We start from the raw sequence: 26,630 nt of genomic DNA on the forward strand, positions 1-26,630 counted from the left end.
AGATGACACCAATTACCAAATCAAGAATAAAAAGGGTTATCACTACAGACTCTATAGATATCAAAAGGATAAGTGAATCCTATAAACAATTCTACAAACATAAATTTGACAGCTTAGACAAAGTAAACACCTTTCTCAGAAAACATAAATTGACCCTACTCATCTAATATTTAGTAGATAATTTCAATAGTCCTTTAACCAATAAGGAACTTGAAACTGTAATTAAGAAGTCCCGAGAAAGAAATTTTCAGGCCAAGATAACTTCACTGAAGAAGCCTACCAAACATTTAAAAAATAACACTAATTTTACAAAATCTTATCCAAAAAATAGAAGAAAACTCTTCTTACTATTTTAAGAAACTAATATTACTCTGGTACCAAAATCAGATTAAAATAATACAAAATAAGAAAACTACAGACCAACATTTCCCATGAATATAAATGCAAAATTATTTAAGAAAATATTAGCAAATAAAATTCAGATTATGTATCTCCTTATTGCATGGCTAGACTCTCCACTACAATGTTGAATAGAAGTGGTAAGAGCACTACCTTTGCTTTATTCATTATGTATGAAACATTCAGTCTTTTATCATTAAATATGATGTAATCTTTCAGTTTTTTTAGACATCCTTTATTAGGTTGATGAAACTCCCTAGTTTGCTAAGAATTTGTATCAGAAATGGACAATGGACTTCCTCAAATAATTTCTGAAAATGTTGTGACTATTGCATAGGTGTTTTTAGTCTGTTAAAAATGGAGAATTACATGGACTGATTTTTGAAAGCAAAACAAAATCTCATATTCCTGGGATACACTATATTTGGTCATAACATATTATTCTATTGGATCGGCTAAAACCCTTTTAATTGTTTAAAATTCTCTTTGTGTATATATCTATGGGAGTCTAGTTTTCTTGTCGTGCCTTTATATGGTTTTATCAGGGTAATGCTGGTCTTAAAAAGTGTGTTGAAAAGTATTCCCTCTTTAATTTTGAAAACATTTTATGTAGCAATGGTATTACTTCTCCTTTAAATGCTTGGTAAAACTCATGAAAGAAGCTAATTGGCTATGGATATTTATTTCTTTGCTGAGAGTTTTAAAACTGAACATTTAACTTCTTTAATAAATGCAGGCCATTTAGTTTATTTCTTTATGAAAGTTTTCATATTTTGTATCTTTCACATGTCCATTTTATCTAAGTTGTTGAATTTACTGGCATGAGATTGTTCATGATATTCTCTTATTTTAATATCTGTATAATCTGTAGTATTGTCACTTCTTTAATTTATGATATTGATAATCAATGACTTTTTTTATCTGATCTGTTTGAATACTAATTTTTCAATTTTATAGATTTTCTCAAAAAATCAGCTTTTGGTTTTTTTGATTTTCTGTATTGTTTTCCTATTTTCTATTTCCTTATTTCATCTCTATTATTTCCTTTCTTCTACCTATTTTGGGTTCCATTTACTCTTCTTTTCCTTGTGTGTTACAGTAGAAGCTGAAAGCCATAACTTGGAGACATTTCTTCTTTTCTAATACAGGCACTTAGTGTTGTAAATTTGCCTCTGAGAACTGCTCTACAGGCATTCCATAAATGTTATGTTGTGTTTTATTTTCATTCAGTTTGAAATATTTTCTAACTTCCTTTTGTTTTTTCTCTTTGACCCATGGGTTATTTAGAAGTGTGTTAATTTATAAATATTTGCAAAATTTCCAGGAAGCTATCTGTTGATTTTTAATTCAATTTTCTTGTGGATAGAGAACATGTGAATACTAGAATCATTTACAATTTATTGAGACTTGATTTACAGCACAGAATAAGGTCCATTCTGGCAGGTGTTCTGCATGCACTTAAAAACAACATATACTCTGTTGTTTGGTAAAGTGTTCTATAAATGTTAAATATGTCAAATTGGTTGACAATGTTAGTGAAATCTTCTATATCTTTTCTGATATAATGTCTACTTGTTCCATCAATTTTTGAGAGAGATGTGTTTAATAACTGTAGATTTGTGTATCCACAAAAATTTTTCCTGGTAGTTCTATCTGGGATTTGCTTCATAAATTTTGAATTTTGTTATTAGGTGCATAAACACTTAGGATTTACACGTCTTCTTGATTAACTGACACTTTTATCATTATAAAAAATGCTCTTTATAAATAGTAATATTCTTTGTACTTGGTCTGACATTAAAATAGTTACTTTAGCTGTCTCTTGAGTAGCTGTCTTTTTTTTTGTAGCTACGATAAATTCAGAATGACTAATTGTAAACATGTCCAAAAAAATAAAAAGGTTATGAGAAACGAAGCAAATAAAATAGTAGTTGTGGGAATCATTTCTTTGTCTATTTAGGAATGATGAATAAGGACTCCACAGATAAGATTATAAAGAGAAATTAGTTCTAATAAGAACAAAATAATCCTAGGATTCAAGAAATACTTGTTCTGAGCCACATACCCTTAGAACTAGCAGTACTGACGATAGGATATGAGAATCCAAGCACTGAAGACAAAAGTTGATCTTAGAGAGCTTGGTGCTTCTCTAATACCACTCTTAAAACTAGTCCACATCTACTTATTGAGGTTCTTTCTGAGACAGGATGTTAAAATGTACACAAGCATAGGAGGAAAAAGAATATGAGTTTTGCAAAATAAGAGTTTCTAGGAAAATGATACTACCAACCTTACAAGTACAAAATAGAAGGCAAGAGGGTCCGCTGCACTTTGGAACTTACATTTTTAACAATCAGCAAGAGGGGTGGTCTCTCCCGGAACACACGGGAGTCGGAGGTTAGCATCCAGTGCTTACACACACAGTTGGGATAGAGAGGAAGACCCAGCCCAGCAGTACCAGCAGGCTCAGCTACTATATCTTCGTTTGCAAATCTGTCACCAGGTTTGTAGCTACTCCAGCAACTTTTAAATAGCTGTGCAGGCAGTTCCAAACCTACACCCATTAATCTAAATTTCTTATTCCTTTTTGTATCTTCCAGCTACTCAGCAACTATCTTTTATAGCGGCCTTTAAAAAAGTACATTTTGAGCCATATATAGACTTTACTCCAATTATTGCGTGAATTCATTTAAGCCCTATCTTTATAAAGCTTGAAACCACCATTGTAAGTCATTCATTTGGATTTGATTCCAGCAGTTACTAAAGGGAAGGAGGGAGACATTATGGCAATATGAAAATACCTGATTTTGGTATTTTCTCCTATGCAGTTTTCAACGTCAACAATCTTTAAATAAAATTAAGTATACATTTAATATAAAATTCTCTTAAACAAACCAAAAAAACAAACTAGAACAAAAAAAAATCCCTAATTTGTCCAAACACAACATTTCTTTTCCAGACTGAACAAAAAGAATATTGTAAAATATTAAAGGTTGAAATATGAGAAGACTATCTCCTAATACCAGGCACATTGCTGACTAATTTTAAAACGCATTCTCTTGAATTTCTTGGGTCCTTGGTACATACTGAAATTTATGCATACTGTAACATAAATGGGCCTTTGGATATTTGCTACTACCATGGACAATTCCAAAATGTCTCCAGAAAGTTCAAAATACAGTATAATACCTTAAAAAGCTTCCTAAAGAACTGCACGCACACACACACACACATACACACACACACACAGAGTGAGTCAGTAAGAACGTATGATCCTTGCTATGCATTGATTGATCGATATTTCCCTGTTCACAGCCCCAGTGATAGCACTTTCTAAGGAGGCATGTGTTCCAGGTTGTTAAGAATATAAGATAACAATACTTATTCTTAGCTATGTCAGGTTCTGCTCTCACATTCTCTAATTTTCACAAAACATTGGTATTTGTATTTAAACTTTTGTTTTAAAATAAAGATATTAAAACTGTTAAATCTTTAAATGAAAGATACTATTAAATGCATTGGAAAATATGCAATATAATAGAAGCAAAAATATACATACAGGGGCAAAATAGAAAACAGAACTTACACAAAAATAAGTTTTGAGTCTTGTTTTTTTTTGTGACATTTCTCTCTTCCCCTTCATGACTATTTTATAATAGCAGAACAATTATTTAGATAACTACACTAAAAATTCTTTGCTTTCTCTTGGCTTACTATTTTTTTTCTGTCATTAGAACAAACAAACAAAAAAACCTTAACCATATTCAAGATAGTTTTCACAAGAGTTCTCTACTTCTAAGGACCAAAAGAAGGATTCAAAGAACCCCCAGGACTACCTAAAAGATACAGGATGAGAACCTCCACTCAACAAGTCAGTGTTTTACCCTCACCCCGTTAGAGATCTGGGCAATCGCAGAAAGTTATCAATGGAACTAAGAACACAACCTCTACAACTCTCTTTCCCCAAGTACTTAGGAACCAATGTATTGTTTATTTGGGTAGGGTCACTGGGCTTGCATTAGGTGACCATGAAAGAAACATACATTCCTCTTATAAAATTTTATTATGGAATCTGCATCATACACTGAAATGAGCACTGTTCTTGGTTGGAATCATAAGACTTGGAAACAAGTTCTGAGCCTTAAATTGACTATGTGTAAACATATCTTATTAAGAAGGAAAAAAAGTTAGATGGAGTCTCTCACTCTCAACGTGAGGTTAGAGGAAAGCTGATTCTAATAAGGAAGGTGTACCACTTACTTATCCTGGAGATTATATGTTAATCCCTTCCCCTTCCTCCCAGAGTGGATTTGTCCCCTGTCTTCTGACTGAAAAATCACCTCGAGACTAAACCAGTCTGCTATTCAGGATGCGAGTGATAAGGAAAATAGGAAGTTCAGGAACCAATACATAAATAAGTGATCTTTAAGGATGGAGAGCAGCATGTTAATGATGAAAGCAGTATAGGCCTAAGAGTCAAGAAAGTGCTGGCCTTACTGTGACCAGTTAGTGATTTGGAGAAGTTACTTCTCTTCATTTTTTTTTCTTTCTTTTTTTTTTTTTTAATAAAACTAGATGTTTAAACTATGTGTTCTCTAAGATTCTTCCTAATTCTAAAATTTTATGCATTTATTTTTTAAAAAACAGGGCAGTATAGATGGATGGGAAAGAAGCTGCCCTTGTGGAGTGGACATGCTTAGGCTTTCTCTCCTAGAAACTTCTCTTTGGCTCCATGTGGTTTGGCTGCTCACTTTACCAACCAGGGGTCTTCCTTTACCAGCACCCTCGGCATTCCCTTTTAATCTCTTTATTTCCTATAGTCCATGACTTCCTTTTTGGGTCTACTCCCTGACTTTGGTAGGGAACCTAGGGCATGTGAGAGGTAAATTTTTTGAGACTTGGATAATTTGGGTGCATCATTCTAACTTGGATATAATTTTCCTTCAAAAATTTGAAAGCATTATTTACATCTACTAGCTTACAAATATTGCCTTAGAAAATACAAAGCTATTCTGGCTTCTGACTTTACCTACGACCTGTTTTAGCTTTGGCTCTGGAAAGTTTGAATTATATTATCCTTGTTTCCTATTGTATGAAGTTTCATAATTTTGTGCCTTCGTGTGGGTCTATTTTTAATACTGTGCTTGGTACTTATTGAATCTTTTCATCTGGAAACTAATGTCCTTTAGTTCTTGGAAACATTTTGTTTTCTTTTCTGGGACTTACTTGAATGAATTATGTCCTAGACTGATCTTTCAACCGTCTTATCCTTTTTTCTCTTCTTTTGCTAAGATTTCTTCATCTTTATCCCATTTTTTATGTCTGCTGTTTTAATTTCTAGAAGTTCTTTTGTTGTTTTTGTTCTTTTTATAGTCTCTTATTCATGTTTCATGGGTGCTATACCTTATCTTTCCATAAACGGGATATTAATTACTTCTCTTAGGTTTTCCTCTGCCTTCACTGACTCTACATTCTTCAAGTTGATTTTTTGGTTTGTTGGATTTGCTATTTGCATTTCATGTTAGAGTATTTCCTCAGAAATTTAGTGCTTCATGATTGTCTAAAAAGCTGACTGGAAGCTTTCAGCAAGCCAAGGCTGGAAATCTGGACTTCACTGGTAATCTGGCTCAGCCATGTCCTCCAAGGATCCTTGCTGTCAGTATTACTTTCTTTTTAGATGAGTCAGAGTTCGCAGAGGTGAAGGTCAAACCTTACGCCTAGGGGATATATGTCTGGGAACCAAATAGCTGAAGATGGCTGAGAGGTTCTCACCATTCTGTATCTAACCCCTAGTGTAGGTTTTCTTCTGTGTTTGGCATGTCCCTGTTTAAGGAGCCTTCGTCTTACCCTGTCTAGAAAATTGACCTACAGTGGTCAGCTCAGGTGATGGAGGGAAGCCACCCGGCTTCCAAGCAGGATAAAGGAACTGAGCATCTCCCTACTTCAGACTTTTTAACCAATCCCTCTGTTTTTAGCCTTACATAGTCCCTCAACTACAAAGGTATCTAAGGATACTCATTATCAAATCTTTAGAGGGGTTAAACATGTGTGTCAGGTAACTTTTCAGATGTCTAAATTGTTACACCGGTAAAGGATGTATCTTTCTCAAGTATGCAGTCTCATGAAAACACCTGCTTTACAGCAAAATTTTACCATTGCTTCCTATACCACTTTCTTTGTCCTGGTCAGTTTATGTCTTTAAAAATAAAATTCTTCTACTATCAGTTCGGGGATGTTTCAGGAGGGAGGAAAAGTAAGTGTGTGTATTCAAGCATCTGTCTTTACCCTGAAGCTGTACCTCTTGGGGAAGCTCTCCCTCTTCTGCCTTCTCACTTGTCCTAGGATCCTGGCTTCTGACCTCTTCACTTACTTTCACCGGCTATAATATGGGAAGCTTACAAATTTTTTAAGTGTTTATCTGATGATCTAAAATGAGCTTAAACTTTTTGTATTTCTTTCATCCCGTGCCTAAGCCCATATTCAAATAAATTGTACTTCGCTTTTGTGTGACACCTACTATATGGTGTTTTGTAGTTTACAAAGCATTTTCACATACAACATCACATTTTATCCCTAACAACCCCACTGCGAAGACAGGCCACTTCATACACAAGGCGGGAAAGGAATAGTTAAACAGTAAGTCTGCAATCTCTTCTCCCTGAGCGGGTAGGGGGCCGGGTAGGGGGCCGGGGAAGGGAGGATGCCCCTAGGAAAGAAATGTCTTCATACAAGGGCTAATTACAGACGTCCTGGAAACAAATAAATGGTATCTGTTAGCTAGAAAACCCTTTTTGGGAGCAGGGAGGGGAGTGAAATTTATTTTCTCACAGTTCTGAAAGCTGGAAGTCCATGATCAAGTTGTTGGCAAGAGATTCCTTATTCACACACTTCTTATAGCAGAATGTACCTTGTTTGTCTCAGATTGCTTATGGTTAACATCCTGGACTCTCTGGACCTATGGGGCATGGCTCCCTGGAAAATGTAACCATCCAGACAGAAAACTGAGATGTTTCATGATTAAAATGACTTTCTCTTATGTAAGTACTGTAGAAACTTATGTTAATCCTCCTAGAGTGGGTTCAGAAGCAGAAAGAAAATACCTGGGGAGCGCTGGCCATCCCAGAGCTCTGCTGCTGTGCCCAGGCCTCATGGTCTTTCACATTATCAGTGAGGCTGGACACTGGCTAAGGTCTCTGATGTGAATCAGTGTGATTTAACAACCCAGTCTTTTGTGCTATTCCACAAAGAAATTGAGGTTCAAAGTGGTTAAGTGACTTGTTGGAAGCCACATGCTAAAAAATGGCCAGACCGGGCTAGAAACCAAGTGTTAAATCACTCTTTGTCCCATGGGGCACATCCTACTGTGATGGAACAACAACTGGGTTCTGGAATTAAAAACAGACACTCCTCCTGGTTCTGTAACTGATCAGCTGTTTGAGTTTGGGCAAATTACTTATTACGTTCAAAGCCTATTCCCTCACCTATGCAGTACTTACATAAAACAGAAAAGGTATTGTTAATGATAAATACAATAGAAAAATAGATTAATATAACATAATAGAGCAGAACATTTAGAAACATTTTTAAGGGGTGAAGAGAAAAAAAGCGTTGCTTACTTTTTTCTTGTAATGCCTGCAATTTGTTCAGTTCCTCGTTCTCGTCATCGCTCTCCTCACTGCTTGTGCTGCTGACATCCAGGACTATGTCCCTTTTGGGGTCTACTCGCAGAAAATTGCGGCATTCAAAAGTCAGGTGACCGGCTAAGTCAAACAAAAAAAATGTGAATCACAAAATGATAGATATATTATGTGTATATTTTTTTGTTCTGTTGCCTCATGGCAAGCAACAAGTTACAATTGTGATGATACAATGTTTAATTTTAACTTTGGTTCAGTGGGTGGTAGTTTGTTTTCCCTGACTACAATGCTCAGAACTTTTTCCTTTCTTCACCAGGGTTCTAATTCAATAAGCATTTTTTCTGAATACTGAATCACTACATTTCCCCCTTTTATGTAATGTATTTTCCCTTTCTATGTACTAAAGAAAATATTTTGATATTTAGGATTTTATTTTTAATTCCTCTCACATACCTTTTTTCTTTTCAGATTTATTACCATACTCATAAAATTGCATAGCTTTTATATAATTAAAGGTACCAAATAACATAACTATATGTGCTCTTCTAAAAAATGCCTAAACATTTAATTTCGATATAATTCAGCCCCTAAAGTTTCCTTCTCTAAGAAGACCACACAGTTGTCTACTTACAGCACAATACCGTTTCTTAAAAAAATCAGATATTACAAATACCAGAAAAGTTCAGGAAATAAGGTAACCAATACCCAAGTGCCTAGCACCCACACATTAACATTTTGTCATATTCACCTACAGTTTTTGTTAGGGAAACGCCTGCATGCGCATGCACACGCCACAGAGATGGAGAGCCTGTCCCATCCTTTGGGAGTCTGACTTAATCCCATTCCATGCTTTGTCTTTAGTAGTTGGTATATGGAAGCTGCTGTCTATCTTTACCAAATGACATATTGTATTATTATTTTTTTAAAACATAATCTCAATTATACTTACTTATCACTCTGCAACTTGTTTCTGCCACTTAATATTACACTTTGTGATTTATCTGTTAATAGTAGATGAAGTTATCTCATTTTACTTGATGAATAATGTTTCCTTGCATAAAAATAGTATTTATTTATTTATCCTTTCTACTACTGATAGAATGTTAGGATGCTTCCAGTCTTTTGTTCTTATAAATAATGCTGAAATGAACAGCAGCTCATGTCTCCTTGTGAACATATAGCACAGTTTCTCTACAACAGCAGATTTCAATTTTTTTTGACTATGATTAAGGATGGTCAAAAATAACAATGTAACCAAACCTACTCACGTACACATTCATATACAAAAACACACTATGATGCAACAATCAAAACAAAAGTTACATGAAGTATTACTATATTTGATATTCAAAAAAACCAATGCTGAGGGTAACCACATAATTCATTTCACAACCCATAGATGAGAGACAACTCGCCACAGCTCTGTGGTAGGGTTTATTCCTACTTCTCTCTTAATTTGAGGATGAAGTCTTTGGGAAAGTTCTAGACTTACACAAGAGCCTCTCCTAGTAGAGTCCTAATATGGGGCAGGGCCCTGGTCCTAGTTTTTAATCCCCTACATCCTATCATCTCATGAAAATAGAAGTTCAAGAACCCTGGGTTCAACAAACACCCTCAAGACTTACCTCTTAAAGTTTCTGCTTTCCTTTGGTTGTTACCCCCCGCGTACGCTTTATTTTCTTCCTAGCATGCTAATATATCTAAAATATGTACTGCACATTTTATCCAAGTCCCTTAGTTGTTTACAGGAGGGTCGTACTGCTGGAGACAAGTTTCTTCAGTTGTGACCTTCCTCCAAATGAATCATTCGGAAGTATTCTTTTGAGATTCCAAATGTAGGAATTTTTCAGACTACACTTCTGTTGATTTCAAAATTTATTACCCTGTTCTCAGAAAATGGAGTTGGTCTGATAAAAGTTCATTGGTATTTGCTGACATTTATTTTGTGGTCCATGATGTAGTACATTTAGGAAGAGATTCAATATATATATATTTTAAAAGAATATATAACGCAATTTGTTGAAGAGGTTCTATGTTTACTTTGTTCTTCAAATATTCTCCATCTTTTTTTTTTTGTCTAGTAACCTCTGACAGTGAAATTTTAAGTACCTCTATCATAGATTTGTCCATTTCTCCTTGTGATAGTTTATGCTGCACATATTTTGAGATTATACTAAGCACATTCAAGATCATTACTTTATTTCCTTGGTTTATTGTTTTTGAATCTCTCTTTGTCCCTAGTACTGCTCTTGCCTTAGAAGTCTGATATTAAAACTGTTCTATGGGTGCGGTTTTTTTTTTTGTTATTAGTTGAATCATATGAAGTTACAATTTTTATGAGTAAAACAGCTGAATATCAATAATATTAAACCGAATATCTACCTGTTCTTCCCTCCTCATCCCATTGTATGAAAACTTCTATGCAGTTTTTACTTGTCTATGCAGTTTTATTAACAATGACATGCAGCTGGACTTAAGTTTCTTAATGTGATACCAGACCAATTTTTAATGTTAATCTCCTCACTTGGAAAAATAGTTTCTGCCTCATTGGGCGGTACCCTCATAAATGGGATTAATGTGTTATAAAAGAGACTTCCCCCATGTGGGGTGAAGACAAAAAGCCCACGACCTGGAAGAGGGCCCTCACCAGACCACGCGAGCTCTCCTCTCAGACTTGCGGTCCCTGGCCCGTGAGCAAGACAGTTTCTGTTGTTTATAAGCTAACCTGCTGGTGGTATTTTGTTATAGCAGCCCCCATGGTCTCAGACACTTGCCTACTTTTCTCATGTAAATTTCTTGAAAACAGAGACATCACAGACTCTCTACTTTTTAAAATTTCTCACCATTGAGGCCTGAATCTACACAGTTTGTTTTAGGACCCACAGCTCTACTTATACTAATCTTGCTAAGGTCAGCAGGCATTCCACCTGGCAAACCCAATGAACACTTCTCAGTCTGTTTTTTTACAAATGTTATCTGTCACACCTGACAAATGCCCCTCAGTTTAAAAACAAAAACAAAAACCTTTACTTCTTTGGCTTCTGCGCTGCTGCCGGCTCCTGCTCCTCCTGGCCTTATACTTCCTTGGTCCCTTTCCCTCAGCTCACCCCTGTATACTTTACTCCACTTGTCGATACTGTACTCCACCAAGAGTCGGTTATTGGTTGTCCCAAAACGTGCTTATGTAACAGCACGCAGGCCAAAAAGTGTGTGGTGGGGGAGGAAATGAGTGGCTATTTCTGTGAAATAAAGCAGTACTTTTGGAAAGACTTGAAGTAAATGGATTGCTTTTAGAAAGCAGTTTTCCAAATAGACATTGGCAAGAAGATTGTAAAAGATGGGGGGTGGGGAGGGAGGAATCTAGAACAATGAGAAAACATTCCTGTTTCTCAAAGGAGGTGCCACTGGTATTTTGGGCCAGACAAGTCTTCCTTGTCCAGGAAAGACCTACACACTGTAAGCCATTTGCAATGTCCGGACCCTACACGCTAACTGTCGCACTGCCCTCCACCCTGAAGGACAACTTAAAAAAAACCAGCCAGAGATTTCTAGAAGGCAGTATCACCCCTGGTTGAGAACTAATGATAGAACTTTGCACTTAGGTTTCTTTACAAGTATCTTAGCTGCTTCCCTATCTTTGAAGTAACAAGCTATAAAAGCAGAAAATGCATTTCATACATGATTTGCATTCAAAAGACTATGTGTAACACCGATTAGCAAAGAAAAGGTCATGACTATGTATCAGTAGATTAGTATTTTAAGTTAAATAAAACATTAAGGGTATTTAGGCATGTTTTATTTCTGCTTCTGTGATCAAATGTTCAACTAAAGTCTTCTGTATTGAACTTTTAAACGTATTTTCTGAGAACTATAATAACTTGAGAGGTGTTCCATAGACAAAGGCTTAGTGTCCTTTTAGCTTTTCAATATTCAGAAGTTGCCGACTTCAAAAATAACCACCCCATTTAGAAATAACCATTCTTTTAATTTTTTTTAGGAAACTCTGCCATGAAAAAGTGAGACCTATGTTATTTAGTAACACATTCATCCTTAATTTGAAACTTTCTAAAACAATGTAACCACTATTAAAACATACTGACAAAATAAAGAGTATTAACAACAATCCAGGCTCATTTGCATAGTTTCCAAACACCTTAAAAAATAGCAAATACTATTATAGCTGTTATCAAAGTCTTAGGAATTGTCACATTTAACTAGAGAAATATTTGTTTACAGTACATAATTATAAATTTGGGTATATGATTGTACATATTCATGTTTACTTTTCATTCCATTAATCAAAATGGAGATTAATAATCCTTTGAATCATATTTTGTCAGCGAGCAGAAATCCTAGATCCAATTTCAACCTTATAAAGAGTAAAGTCAATAAATAGGGAAATACTTCATAAAAGGTTTTCATTGCTTTTCCCTCTTCACCTACTATCCGGAAGAATAAGAAGTAAAAGAATAAGAATGTATGTACTTTTGGGGGCATATACTTTCTCCAGACTCTAGAATCTATTACTCCACTTGTACTTCATGACATCTCTACTACTCACCAGGTATATAGCACCTGTCACTTAGTTTATAGCAGGGAATGAAAGTGAATATTTAGGGCTCACAGATGAAGTTCTCATCATCTCAAACACCTGCTGAGTAACGGGGCTAAAGAACTATTCCTGCCCAGGGCCCTGAAATCTGGAGGCTAAATCACACTGCCCAGTGAGGGAATGATTCACTTGTACAATGTTATTTTTTAATGTACTTACGGTAGCCACACTTTTTACAGCCTGCTCGAACACTATCCTTGTTGCAACCTAAAATACAATTGGATAACATTTTAGGAGACATATAAAGTAAAAATATAAAAATTTCATCACATGAAAAACCTAAGAAAACCACTTGGAGAATTTATCTCTTTAAAAAAAATTATCTCAATGGAGCTTAGTAATAGTACTCAATTATTATGGTTACTAGGAATTATTATTATTATTATTAATTATTATTATTTCAAAGAACATCAATTGGTTGCCTCCTGTATTCAGCCTTGATCAGGGATCAACACGCAACCTTTTTTAAAAAAGATTTTATTCACTTTTTTTTTTTTAAGAGGGGAAGGGAGGGAGAAAGAGAGAGAGAGAGAAACATCAATGTGCAGCTGCCTCTCACATGCCTCCCTGACCAAGGACCTGGCCTGTAACCCAGGCATGCGCCCTGATTGGGAATTGAACTGGCAACCCTTTGGTTAATAGGCCAGCACTCAATCCACTGAGCCACAAGAGCCTGGGCTTGTTACTAGGAATTACTGAAAAAGCCAATTTACTCAAATTACTTCCTTTGACAAATACTTTAAGAAAATATTTTTCTCTAATTCAACAAATGCATTATTATAGTCAAGAGCTAAAACATTCTCCTGATTCTGTAACATTGAGGAAGGGTACTTTAGTCTGTCCTTCAAATGTATGAACATTCAGGTTAATGTATGTTTTTCTGCTTTCCCTTAGGAGACAAGAAATACAACTTCCTCTTAAAGAAATTGATGAAATTCCAGAAAAATACTTAAATTGCTGGGTATTGTAAAAAAAACTCAATTCAGCACTCAAATTAACACTCACAAGAGAAAATTAGTCATGTATTCGTTCTGAGCAATGCTCAGAAATATTTACAGTATCTCTGTATAATTACTGGAATATGCCTATAATATAGAAGCATATCCATGTAATATAAAAGATATAATAGATGAAATATATTAAAACTGAATGTTATTGTCATAAAATTTATCAGCTTACCCATTTTTAAGTGCACAAGTCAGTGGCATTAATTACATACATAATGTTGTACAACCATTACTACTATCTATTTCCAAACTTCCTCAGCATCCCAAACAACACCTATACCAATTAAACAATAACTGGCCATTGCCCCTTCCCCCCAAACCCTAGTAATCTCTATTCTGTTTTGTGTCTCCATGTATTTGCCTTTTCTAGGTATCTCATATGTGGAATCATACAATATTTGTTCTTTGTGTCTGGCTTATTTTACTTTGCCTGATGTTTTCAATGTTCACCCATATTAGAGCACATATCAGAATGTCATTCCTTTTTATGGATGAATAATAGTCCATTGTATGTATATATAGTTGAAACTCATTTTAACTTCCAATAAGGACTTCCTTCAACCAATCAGAGGGTCAGTACAGTATTATTCTATTTTCTTCATGAAGGGCATCTTCCTCCTAAACCCTTCAAACAGAGATAGCATCTCAAGGTAACAATAAAGTGCATATTGTACAAATATAAAACAGTGCTTATTTTAAAAGAAAAATCATTCTTCCAAACATTTTAATATTATGAAGTCAAAATATTAGTCATTTTCCACCAATCCCATTTAGCTTTAAAACACACATTACTGAGTTGTTCTAGTAAGAATAGTCAGTTCTGCTATACTGCTTGTTTTAAATATAGATTTGTTCCAATGTAACTGATAAAAGAGAGAACAATATGAGTACAACCTGACGTTTTGTCCATGAAAAACAGGTAAATGCAGATTACTGCATTCAGCTGCTCTGGGCCTCATAGGAATATGCAGCATATTCAGACCAACACAACTCAAACCATTTCAACGACCTCAGCTCACCATGTGCGTGGTGAGCAGAGCCCATATACATCTGGTGTGACAACTTTCCATCTGATTCCATATCATCACTTTCCTACTATTATTTCAGAACAACCCACGAGCTTCAAACTTCAGGTCTTTTAAAAGGTATAGTGCCCCCTTTATTGTAGTATTTATGTATTTTTTAACCAGTTAACATGCACAAAATTATACTACTACTTTTATCAGGTTCTTATTATTTTTTAATGCAACACTGATGAAGTTTTTGAGTGTTGTGTCCAATCTTTTTTTTTCTCTCATAAATGTTATGGTTTTTATTGTATAGACTAGAAACACATATGCTGCATAGTAGCAGAACTGTGGAATAAAATTGGATTAATAATAAACTCTGAGGCTCTTTCAATATGAAATAATTGCATATTGTTGGAAAAAAAGCTCAGAGAATCCAGGTCAATGTTAAGTCTGTTTCCATAGAAACCGCAAACGCTAAATAATACTGGGCTTAAAAAAAAAACAGTGCTAAATGCACCATTATCACTCCTACAACAAACTAAAAATATAATGGACAGATCCAAAATGACCTCATCTGAGAATGTATTAGAAATTAAATCATTTATGACTAAAGACACTGATAAAACTCATCATCCAAGTATCTCATACTTTTTGAATGAGCAAAATATGAAAATTTTTCAGAGCAGATCATCTTTAATAAAGTTATAAATTTTACAAGAAAGGGAAATATAACAAGAACTCTAAATGAATTAACTCCATATCAGCTATTTCCTCACCAGTCTTTGGTTAAATTAGGATTTCAAGCTTCATTTGATTATAATTTTCATGATTGCCTGGCCAAAGAAATGCTTCTACCTGGAACTTCAAACCTGATGCAACAGACACAATACACCTGAGACAAGTGACACAATGACGGGGGGGCAGTAAATTCATTCTGCTGTCAGGACCCAGTTCTAGCGGCAGTGCTGGAGCTGCCAGAGGCAGCCCTCACCAGGTCTGAGCCTGTGCAGGATCTTGGCTATGAGTTTCCTTAGTCTTATCTATCTTCCGAGCTTTATTTTCTAGCTTTTGCTTAGATTCCGTGAGCTCCCTGATATCGCTCCTTTTCTGCTTAAATTAACCAGTTATATTTTGTTGTTTGGAATAAGAACTCTGCCAATACAATTGCACATACTCGAAATCTACAGTCAAAATAAATAACAAGGCTATATTGTGAGGCCCTTCCCCTGATAAGAAGTTAACCATTTCCTCATCTTAAGTCCCGAGGCTGTTCTTTGCTCTACTCCTCTTTAAAATTTACTAGGGCTGTCCTGGCCAGAGCGGCTCAGGTGGCTGGAGCATGTCCCATAAACCAAAAGGTTGTGGTTCAACTCCCAGTCAGGGCACATGCCTAGGTTGTAGATTTTGGTCCCCGGTTGGGGTGTATAAGAGGCAACTGATTAATGTTTCTCTCTCACATTGATGTTTCTCTCCTTCTCTTTTTTCCTCCCTTCCCCTCCCTCTAAAATCAATAACTATGTCCTTGGGTGAGTATTAAAAACAGATTTAAAGTTTGCTAAAGTTTGCTAGGGCTATTCAGAGTAATAGAGCTTGCCCCCCTCAAAATGTTCCTTTATAATCATGACCTATAATCCAAAAAAAGCCTTTGAATAAAAACCTATAAATTTGACTACATAAAAAATCTGAATGACAAAGACCACCAAAAGCAAACTCAAAAGACACACAAAAACTCGGAAAAAAGTATTTGCAACTTATAGCACCAACAAAGGGCAATTATCCCTACAAATCATTAAGAAAAAGACCAACAGCCAATGGAAACAAAATGGGCAAAGAAACTGAACAGAAAGTTCATAGAAAAGGAAACAGAAACAGTTTTGGAACATATGGAGAGATGCTCAGCCTTCCCAGTCTCAAAGAAGAACCCACTGGAGGGACCCATGGGGTCCTAGAGTGTACACAAACCCACCCACCAGAAGGGCCCGATTTGCCTGTGGGAAGCAGAAGTGACTGAAAGCAGGGTGAGAGCCAAGCAAGTGACCTTGCTCCCTCTCTGACTCCCCGCCCCCCACCCCTGCCGCCACAGCACCAGAACACAGAGATGTGAGGGTTGCCCTGCTCTGGCAAATGCCTAAGCCTCTGCCCCTTACAATGTAACAGATGCTCCGAGACAAAGAAATATGGCCAAATGAAAGAACAGATCAAAACTCCAGAAAAAGAGCTAAGCAAAGAGGAAATAGCCAACCTATCAGATGCAGAGTTCAAAACACTGGTAATCAGGATGCTCACAGGAATGACTGAGTACGAATGCAAAGTAAAGGAAAAAGTGAAGGGCACACAAAATGAAATAAAGAAAAATATACAGGGAACCAACAGTGAAAGGAAGGACACTGAGACTCAAATCAGCAATTTGGAATAGAAGGAAGAACAAGCATTCAACCAAAACAGAATGAAGAAACAAGAATTCAAAAAAATGAGGAGAGGCTTAGGAACCTCCAGGACAACTTTAAACATTCCAACATTCAAATCATAGGGGTGGCCAGAAGGAGAACAGGAAGAGCAAGAAATTGAAAACTTATTTGAAAAAATAATGATGGAAAACTTCCCCAATCTGGCAAAGGAAACAAACATGCAAGTCCAGGAAGCCCAGAGTCCTAAAGAAGTTGTACCCAAGGAGGAATACACTAAAACACATCATGATTAAATGACCCAAGATTAAAGATAAGGAGAGAATCTTAAAAGAAGCAAGAGAAAAGGAGAGAGTTACCTACAAAGCAGTTCCTGTAAGACTATCAGCTGATTTCTCAAAAGAAACTTTACAGACAAGAAGAGGCTGGAAAGAAGTATTCAAAGTCAAGAAGAGCAATGACCTACATCCAAGATGACTCTATCCAGCAAAGCTGTCATGTAGAATGGAAGGGCAATAAAGTGCTTCCCAGATAAGGCGAAGTTAAAGGAGTTCATCAGCACCAAGCCCTTATTATATGAAACATTAAAGGGACTTATCTAAGAAAAAGAAGATCAAAACTATGAACAGTAAAATGACAACAAACTCACACCTATCAATAACTGAACCTAAGAAACAAAAACAAACGAAGCAAATAATTAGAACAAGAACACAATCACAGAATCACAGAAATGGAGATCACATGGAGGGTTATCAGCAGGGACAGGGAGTGGGGAGAATGGGGGAAAAGGTACAGGGAATCAGAAGCACAATTGGTAGGTACAAGTTAGACAGGGGAGGTTAAGAACAGTATAGGAGATGGAGAAGCCAAAGAACGTGTATGTACAACCCATGGACATGAACTTGAGTCGGGGGTGGGGGGGTGCAGGCCAGAGGGGGATAAAGGGGAGAAAAACATGGGACAACTGTAATAGCATGATCAATACAATATACTTTAAAAAACAATATAAACAAACAAAAATAATAATAATAATAAGGAAAGAGTACCTTAAAATCTATACTGGGATTCCATTTTCACTTAATCGGAATATGAAAGATTGAAAAGGTTGAAGAGGATTTGGGGGATATAGTCCCATGCATTTGTGGTAGGAGAGTAAATTACTACCATCTCAATGGAAAGCAATCTACCAGAACTCTAAATGTGCATACTCTCATAACCCAGCACTTCCACACCTAGAAATGCATCCTCTCAACTTACATGCTAGAAATGCATACTGACTTTGTATATGTACAAAGTTATCCACCGCAGCATTGTTCCCGATAGCAAAAAAGAAAAAAAAGAAATAATTTCGACAAATTACAGTGTGAAAAAATGAGGGTGGTCTTTAATGATAGGTGATAACTTCTAAGATATAAAGAGAAAAGGGCAACGTGTAGAAGAGTGCTTATAGTATGTTGCCATTTGTATAAAAGAAGGAGGTTACTTATGTATATAATATGAATTATATGTAGATTTTATTTAAAGATAAAGATATGTAAAAAAATCTCTATAAGGATATATATTGTTTACCTGAAGAAAGAGCTGGGTCCTGGGGAAGAAAGGGTAAGAGACATGTCATTATACACCTTCTGGTAACTTTAAAATTGTAAACATGTGAATCAACTACCTCCTCAAAAACCAAACCAAGAAACATCACTCAAACCAAATCCCAATACTACAAAGAGTTGCTGCCACGCAAGCGTTCTTTGACAAAAGGCAATGATTGCCCCTGAAAATATTTTAGAGAAGTTACACTGCAGACTTTTAACAAAACTTTATTAACTGATGGCTTTAGGAACAAATTTTAGAGGTTTTTATTTCCTGCACTTGTTAAATGCATAAAGGGGTTACTCTGAATCTAGAATCCTGTTACACAACTTGAGCGGAAGGCAAGGGCATAGGTAATGGGCCTGTCCTTTACCTCCCAGTAACTTACAGGAGTAGAACAGATCACTTTCTCTAGATTCGAGATGCCAGGTAATTCTGTGTACCACTCAGTGCTTAGCACAGTGTAGAGTAGTTATGAGGTCTTTAACAACTATTTGCTGCTTTGAGATTCAAACTTAAGAAAATACTTCAACAGTGGGGAATAGGTAACTTTTGTAGCCCCCAGCTGTCAGCTATGAAAGTAGATAAGTGTCTGCAGTTCCACTGCCCTACCTGAGGCATGACAGGCACTAGAAGAAAAGGAATATAGGAAAGAAGGTTAATAGAAGTCAAAATAACTGCTGGGCAGGGGAAGGGGGAAAAGACAGAGGTACATGGGGACTTCCCGGGGTGACAGAAATATTCAAAATCTTGATCTGGGTGACAGGTGGATATATACATATATATTTATATGTAACCTTTAAATACATATCATATATATAAACTTTTCAATCTTTCCTATTCTGATAAGAAAAATTCTGGAATCCCAGTTTATATATATATGTGTGTGTGTGTATACATATACATACTTCTTTAACCTGTACATTTGTGACTTGTGCATATTAACATGTAAATCATAGCTTAGCAAACTAGCATAAAAGGGAAAAAAAGTAATAGTTGGGCAAAGAAGGAAGAGAAAAAATAAAGGTTAGAGAAGACCAAAAACTAGGGACAATTATTAAAGGAATGCGAAAAGGTGAGAGAAAGGGATGAGTGTCCCTCACAGTTGCCTCAGGTTGTTCAGTGGCCCCCAAGGTGTGGCAAGCCATCATACTGACCCTAAATTTATGTTCTTGAATTTCCATATTACCTAATGTTTCCAAAGTCAACAATTTATTCATTGGAAAGTTTAACAGTGGTACTTGTAACTGAATATTGTATTTCTCTCTTACTACTTTAGGCTTTGGGGAAGGCTGTCAAAGTTTGTTGTTTTTTTATTTTACTTTTTTATTTATTGATTTCAGAGAGAGAGAGGGACAAGACGGTGAGAGAGAGAGAGAGGGAGAGAGAAGAGAAACATCGATTTGGTGTTCCACTCATCAATGCATTCCCTGGTTGATTCTTCTATGTGCCCTGACTGGGATTGACACTGGCAACCTGGGTGTACTGGGAAGATGCTCTAACCAACGGAGCTATCCAGCCAGGGCCAAGGTTTTCTTTAAATTAAAATATTTTCTATAATCATTTAAATTTAAAATTAAACAGCTTAACTAAGTTTTATTTCTATTAAGGAGTTAGCAATTACAATCACCTTTATCCTTTTTAAAAATTTTTAATTAGATTAGATTCCTTTTCCATTTGTAACACTTTAAGTTTTATACTTAGTTACCCCATTATAGTTTCAGTTATCATAATTTGGGGACTTTTAAAGATGGCTTTAATTTCTTCTGCTTTTAAAATCCAAACTGTGGTCATATAGCATATAGGTGCTAATATCTAGAAAATACACACATTTTGCTTAAGTTAACTGCAAAGAAAACTCCAAGTATTTAAACTTTTTTATTGCTTTATATTAAGAATATACAGATATTATCTTTTTGGGGATCCCCGAATGTGTACTGAAGGAAGAACAGAAAGAGCAGAAATTTTTGATTATGAAAAAAAAGTTAGATGCATTCCTTGGTGAAAACATTTTGAAAGAGTGGACGTCCTCGCTTTTAAATTAAAAATGCTTTCATAATCTTATTTGACTCCCAAGAGAAAAGATAAATCAATCCAGGAGTTGCTTATTTTAAACTATTGACATGAAAGAGCTAACACTTAAGTAAACCTATAAAATGCTTTCATCCACCTGCCTGAGAAAATACAAATAGCCTGTGAAGAAAAAAAGTTATAGGTATTACCGATTTAAAATAAAAAGAGACATGGAGATGTTTAATTTATTATCTAATGAAACAGAATCAAGAGTTCCATCTAGTTCAGTCTGTTTGAGTACTAGATTCTGCTCAGCAGCAATTCTAGTGATCAACCCTCTAAGTATTATTTACCTATTATGGGTATAACTCTGCAATGATGTTAGAGAAACAATAAACATGAATAAAGTTCTTACATTAAAGGAAACTACAATATACTAGGTTATCTAGGATAGTGCACCCACAGCTGTAACACATGCTAGAATGTGCCAGTACAAAAGACACATAGCTCTGCTAATAAGCAGAAAGAACTGGCAGGCAAGACTTTCTGCTGAGGGATCCTGAAAGCTTTCCACAGGCGGACTTTCCCAGTAGAGAAGGGAGAGCGAGAACAAGTGTGTAAGGAGAAAAGCACGTGAGAGGTTTGGGGAGTGGCTGGCCATTCTTTAGACTGCAGAATGCATGAGAGGGGAGGTGGGGGGAAGGGCAGCACGAGTGACTTGGCCCCGCTCCAGGGCGCACTCTTCTTTCTGCAGAGATGGGGAGCTTTGCCATTGGAGGGTTTAAAGGGAAAGAAGGCTTAATCATCAACTCCTTCATTACAGAGACAGGGAAACAGAGCCTTGGAAAGGTTAAGTTGCATGAAGAGGAACACAAAATTCATACATAAGTCAATCCTCCCAGGAGTGACAAGATCAGATATGTGATTTAGGAAAATTATTTCAGCAGCAATGTGTAGCATAGACTAGAGAGAAAAGGAATTATGTGTAGCATGGCTTAAGAGAGAGGAGAAACTGGATGCAGTGTAATTCAGAATTCTTTATTACTAAGATGCTACTGTAATGTGTCTTAAGAATTTGATTCCTTAATAATTTGAGGCTGCCATTCAGTGCCTGGTCAACTCTCCACGGCACATGGAGACTCATTACAATGAATGTCAGAACCAATTTCAACAACTGTGAATGGGAAAAGCAGTTTGAAAAAGAAAGTAAACTTCACTGAAACCTGTGTTTAAGTGTAATTTCTTTAATAACAACGAAGAGTCTATGATTTCCATTACTAAGAGAGAACACACTTCATTGTTACACACATAATGATTTAAGCTTATACACGATGCTGTGGAAAAACAGCTGAAGTAGGTGACCATACAACGGATGAAGCTGGTTTTCATTTGTGAAAGGCAGCCTTGCTATTTTATAGTAATACCTTGTAATAATCTCTAGCATGACCACCCAGGAAATGCCATGCTGAATCCATATGAGCATAACAATACTTGTCCTTTTTGATGATTATCTCAAAGTGTTTCTGATGGAACCCTATTTTCCTTCAAATCACTATCTGGATTGATCAAAAAATTATCTTACCATTTTCTATATCTATATTTGCTAATGGCGCTTGCATTACACTTTTACAGTGCTGTCATGCCTATTATTCCTTTTTTTTTTTTTACTGGGTTTTAACAGTTGACTTAATGGCACAATTTAAGATTATTATACTTCAACATATTATTTTCAATTGAAAGAGGGTTACCATATCTATAACACTGGTCTAAGTTTAAGAAAATTTCAACAAGGACTTTAAAAAAAATCCCTTCTGTCCTCTTTCTTAAGCAGCACATTTGCATTACTAGACAAGTTTTTTGAGGGCACAGACTGGGACCTTGTGCCCCCCGAGAGTGCCTACACCATGGAGGTGCTCAAATGTTGGCTTCAGTAGTGAAAACAACGGTGGCAGCGGGCCAACTTTGGATGCAGCTCTGTGATGCAAAGACCACCTGGGCGGACTTGACCTATCAGGATGTTCAATCAATCTACAGGGCACACTGGTTTTTCCGATAGCCCTCCACATGCTGATACTCTCCAGGCTTCAGTCACACAGGCCTTCCCATCACTCTCCACACGAGCAAAGGTATCCACTGCATGGACTTAATGCTTGTTACATGTGTGGATGACATCAAATTGTTGTCTTGGACTATGGCTTCTTTCCTAAGCTACAAACTGTATCTGTTACCGTCTATTAGACATCGCCATTCCTATGTCTGACTACACCTCAACAAAGGCCCCAGACCAAAGTCGTCATCATTGCCCTAAAACCTGTTCCTTCTTAGGACTTGCCTGTGCTAGTAAATGGCCCCACTGAGATCTACTCATTTCTTCTCTCACCCACCTCTGTGGAATCAATCCCCGATTCCTAGTAATTCTACCATCAAAAATATATCTCCAATCTATCTGCTTCTTTCCTTTCCTACTGAGACCATACCCGAGGCATTGCCATAACATACCAGAATTACTTTTAACTGGTGACTTTGCCTCCAAACCAACTCCCTCCAATTTGTGAAGCCAGAATGATCTTTCCAAAATGTGAATCTGTTTAAAAACCCTTACGTGGCTTCCTATTGTCCTTAGGAAAATATTCCAACTCTATCATGGCTTACAAGGTCCTTGAAGAGCTGGAAACTACCTTGTAAATGATACTATAACATGGGAAAATGTATAAAGCACACAAGGTCTAGAGGAGCCAGACTGACCTATCACTAGCTGTCTCCGACAAGTTATTTGATTTCTCATCCCTCAGTACCCTCACATGAAGTGGAAATACTAATACCTAGCTCACAGTGTGGGTGTGAATATCTGACACAGTGTCTGACACATCTGACACATAGTAAATGCTTCATAAGTATTAGCTTCTGTTACCTCTCTAGTTAATTTCTCACTTCTCTCCTATTTACATTCTGAGTTCCATCCAGAGCTAAGCCTTTTCATTTCCTCCTCTCACACATTTCCTCTTGCATTTTACAAGCCCAGTCCTTCGGGCTGCAACTCCCCTTCCCACCACTCCTTTTCTCCTGTGACTACTATTCCGGTCTCATCCTAAATTCCACATCCTCTGAAAAGTCCTTCTGTCCCCTCCTGTCTCCTGTTAGGTGCCCTTACTAAGTGCTCCTGAAGGTTTTGTATTTTTCCCTTGCCATTCACTGGTCTGAGTTTCGTGTATTTTTCACTCTTCACTGCCATTTAGTAAATTCTGTTTGGAGAACAACCATCTTGCTCACTACTGTATTCCCAATGCCTGGCACGGTGGCTAGCACACAGTAGGCACTTAAAAAAAATTATGTGTATGAACCAGTGTGCACATAATTTTGAACCAGTATGAGCACAGGGGTGATTGTCCTCTTACAATCCCCCCTGTGCTCCTCCCCAAACTACAGTTGGTACAAAAGCACAACTTTACACAACAGTTATCTGTGAAATACGGTTCAGGAAAAAGCTGCCACAGAACAAACCTGCTCATATAGTACTGGGAAGGGTAGGTTAAAACAAAGTTAGAACTTCTGATCCACAGCACTTCTCAGTCTTTTCTATGCTAAAGCGAACTGTGAATTTCCAAGTTCCGTTTGTGCCTGTGTGTGTGTGGGGGGGGGGGGGGGGGCACATTTCTCAAAATCTCTCCTGCAAGCAGTGTTCTGTGAAAAAAGTAACATCGTGGCAAAACTGGTTTAAGGAGATGCCCTCCCCTACTAGAACTTCCCATTAAGTTGGTAGTTTATGGACGGGATTTCTCTGAAGCACCTATTTCTCAGGGTTCACCGTTTTTAGGTCGGTACCCACTGGACATAGAATCTGAGGGGCTATTAATAACCACAGACATATATTGATAAATCTTTCACGGAGGCAGAAACTGAAGCCCATTGGGCAAAGCGACCGGTGCCCGGCCACACATACAACAGGAAGAGAGATGCAGAACCCCAGACGCCCATTCTGTCCCTGCGACTTCAACTACGGACAACGCCTCTGGCTAGTTGGGTACGCCAAGTGTTCCCACGTCAAATTTTATTTTCAAGCTATAGCAAAGTCAAGTCAGTTTTTCTCGGCCATCGGCCAGCGAGGCCTAGTTACTGCCTCCCGATCCCCTGCACTTTCGCTGTGATCCGATCCATCCAATGCAGTTGGGAGTTTGGCTGGGGCGGGGGAGATAGTTCCTTCTTTTCATCAGAGTTCATTTTTGGAGTGTAAACTTTTTCACGCAAATCAAACGAACCTGTTAATTTTAACGCCTCCGCCTAAATGCCCGCGGGCGCTACTCCTTACCCCAGCGTTACCCAGCCTACCCATCTTCTTCCTTCCTCGCTCAAACCCAGCGGCCCTGCTGTTTGGTCTTCACCTGGGACTGCCATGGCGGTGATAAAAAGGATCGCAGGAGCCCTAGGCTTTCGAGTGCACGCTCCCTTCCCGCAGGCTGCGAAGACAACGCACAGCGAGGACGGCCTTTCCTCCCAACCGCGCCCCGGCAGCTCGGGGATAGTCCGGAAGGCCCTCTAAAACTCTAGCCATAGCGGAACCAAGTGGCTGCTGATGCAGTTTCCGGAGGAATCATGTTGCAGAACACACATGGTCCGAACCATTGTTATCAATTTCGGGGGATGGATGAGAACTGCATACGCATATAGAGAAGTAAACAACACCAAGACTTATGAATAGTTCTTTTTAAAGTTTTAATACAAATTAAAGTTACCTATGTGAGAGCTTAATCACTTTTCTCGTTCCCTGGAGGTCATTGGAATCCCCCTTCTCAAGGTTAGCGGTGTTCGGGTCTGGGAGCAACATGGCGGCGTCCGTGAGGGCTAGTTTTGGGAAGAGATAGTGGTTGGTGTCGTTTTCTTTCGGGATATTGACATACTGGAGCTTTCCCCGACCACCCAACTTAAGGAAGGGTGATAAGGGGATAACTTTAGTGATCGGCCATCTGCTTTTATTTCCAATAAGGAGCAGCGTCTTGAGCAGTGACCAGCATGAGCAACATCTACATTCAGGAGCCTCCCACCAACGGGAAGGTGAGGACCTATCTAGGATACCTGGGTTCCCCAAGGTAGTACCTCCCCGATTAAGGGAGTTCTGGGGTCTTAAGGTTGGAAGAGATCACAAGAAGTTTCGTCCTTCCCCCTGCCTCTGATCAGGATTGCATCGAAAACCACCTATTGGCACTTCTCAGCATATGTATACTTTGAAAAAAGTCCTCAAGTGGAGATTTCTCCACCTACTAGCTATATGGCGCTGTTTCTTGTTTCAGCTTAATTTCTGCAGGCGTTTTCTAGGGTCTTATGTAAAAACCTAAGTACATTTTAAAATTTGACTTATTTTTTGCTTGCATTTCATTCTTTCTCCTTTCATTTTATAACCATTGAATTCCTGGTAGGCACCTGGCACTATATTAGATGCTGGGATACAAACACGAATCTGCAAGGTCTAGTTGTTGCCCTAGAAGAGCTTATGGTTTAGTTTGGAGGCAAAGCAGGTGAAGAAAAACCTTATGATATGTGTGGTAGGCTTCTTATGGAGAGAGGAGCACATTGTTTATGTTAGTACTGAGAATTGAGCAACTGGGAAAGTTGGGAAGAGCTTCATGGAAGAGGTGTCTTTTGAGCTGGTCTTAAAACATGAGAGGATTGTCAGTTGGAGGAAGTGGAGCATGGGAAATGTTCCCACACTGGAATGGGAGAATGATTTTCTAATTGGTTTGATGGGGTATGCCAGCTCTCTTCCAAGGTGTTTATATGCAGTATGAAGCAGAGGAGTCAGTAATGGAATATCACCTGAATTGATCTGAGACCTACAGTATATCACATATGAAGCATGATGAACCAGCATAATGTAGAAAATAGTGGGACTGAAATAATATAGTTGAATTAGGGTAAACTAAATTTACATCAGATATAATTCTGTTGCATGACTATATCATAAGTTA

General features: G+C 37.4%; 2 protein-coding genes across 2 annotated transcripts in view; one reads left to right on the forward strand and one right to left on the reverse strand.

The window, feature by feature from the left end:
- SREK1IP1 (SREK1 interacting protein 1) overlaps positions 1 to 25,227 on the reverse strand; it is a 34,826-nt gene extending 9,599 nt beyond the window's left edge. Inside the window, exons 1-3 of the mRNA XM_054578412.1 lie at positions 25,050 to 25,227; positions 12,808 to 12,855; positions 8,016 to 8,159 (exon numbers count right to left, since the gene is read on the reverse strand). Of these exons, the coding sequence (XP_054434387.1) occupies positions 8,016 to 8,159; positions 12,808 to 12,855; positions 25,050 to 25,062 (205 nt within the window). The 5' untranslated portion in view covers positions 25,063 to 25,227. The remainder of the gene's footprint in view (positions 1 to 8,015; positions 8,160 to 12,807; positions 12,856 to 25,049) is intronic.
- A 220-nt stretch (positions 25,228 to 25,447) lies between these two features.
- CWC27 (CWC27 spliceosome associated cyclophilin) overlaps positions 25,448 to 26,630 on the forward strand; it is a 176,428-nt gene continuing 175,245 nt past the window's right edge. The window contains exon 1 of the mRNA XM_054578413.1: positions 25,448 to 25,719. Coding sequence (XP_054434388.1) covers positions 25,678 to 25,719 — 42 coding nt within the window. The 5' untranslated portion in view covers positions 25,448 to 25,677. The remainder of the gene's footprint in view (positions 25,720 to 26,630) is intronic.

This window comes from Pteronotus mesoamericanus, unplaced genomic scaffold, assembly GCF_021234165.1.
Source record: "Pteronotus mesoamericanus isolate MK-2021 breed Mesoamerican mustached bat unplaced genomic scaffold, CSHL_Meso_final contig_50, whole genome shotgun sequence".
Classification (NCBI taxonomy): Eukaryota; Metazoa; Chordata; class Mammalia; order Chiroptera; family Mormoopidae; genus Pteronotus; species Pteronotus mesoamericanus.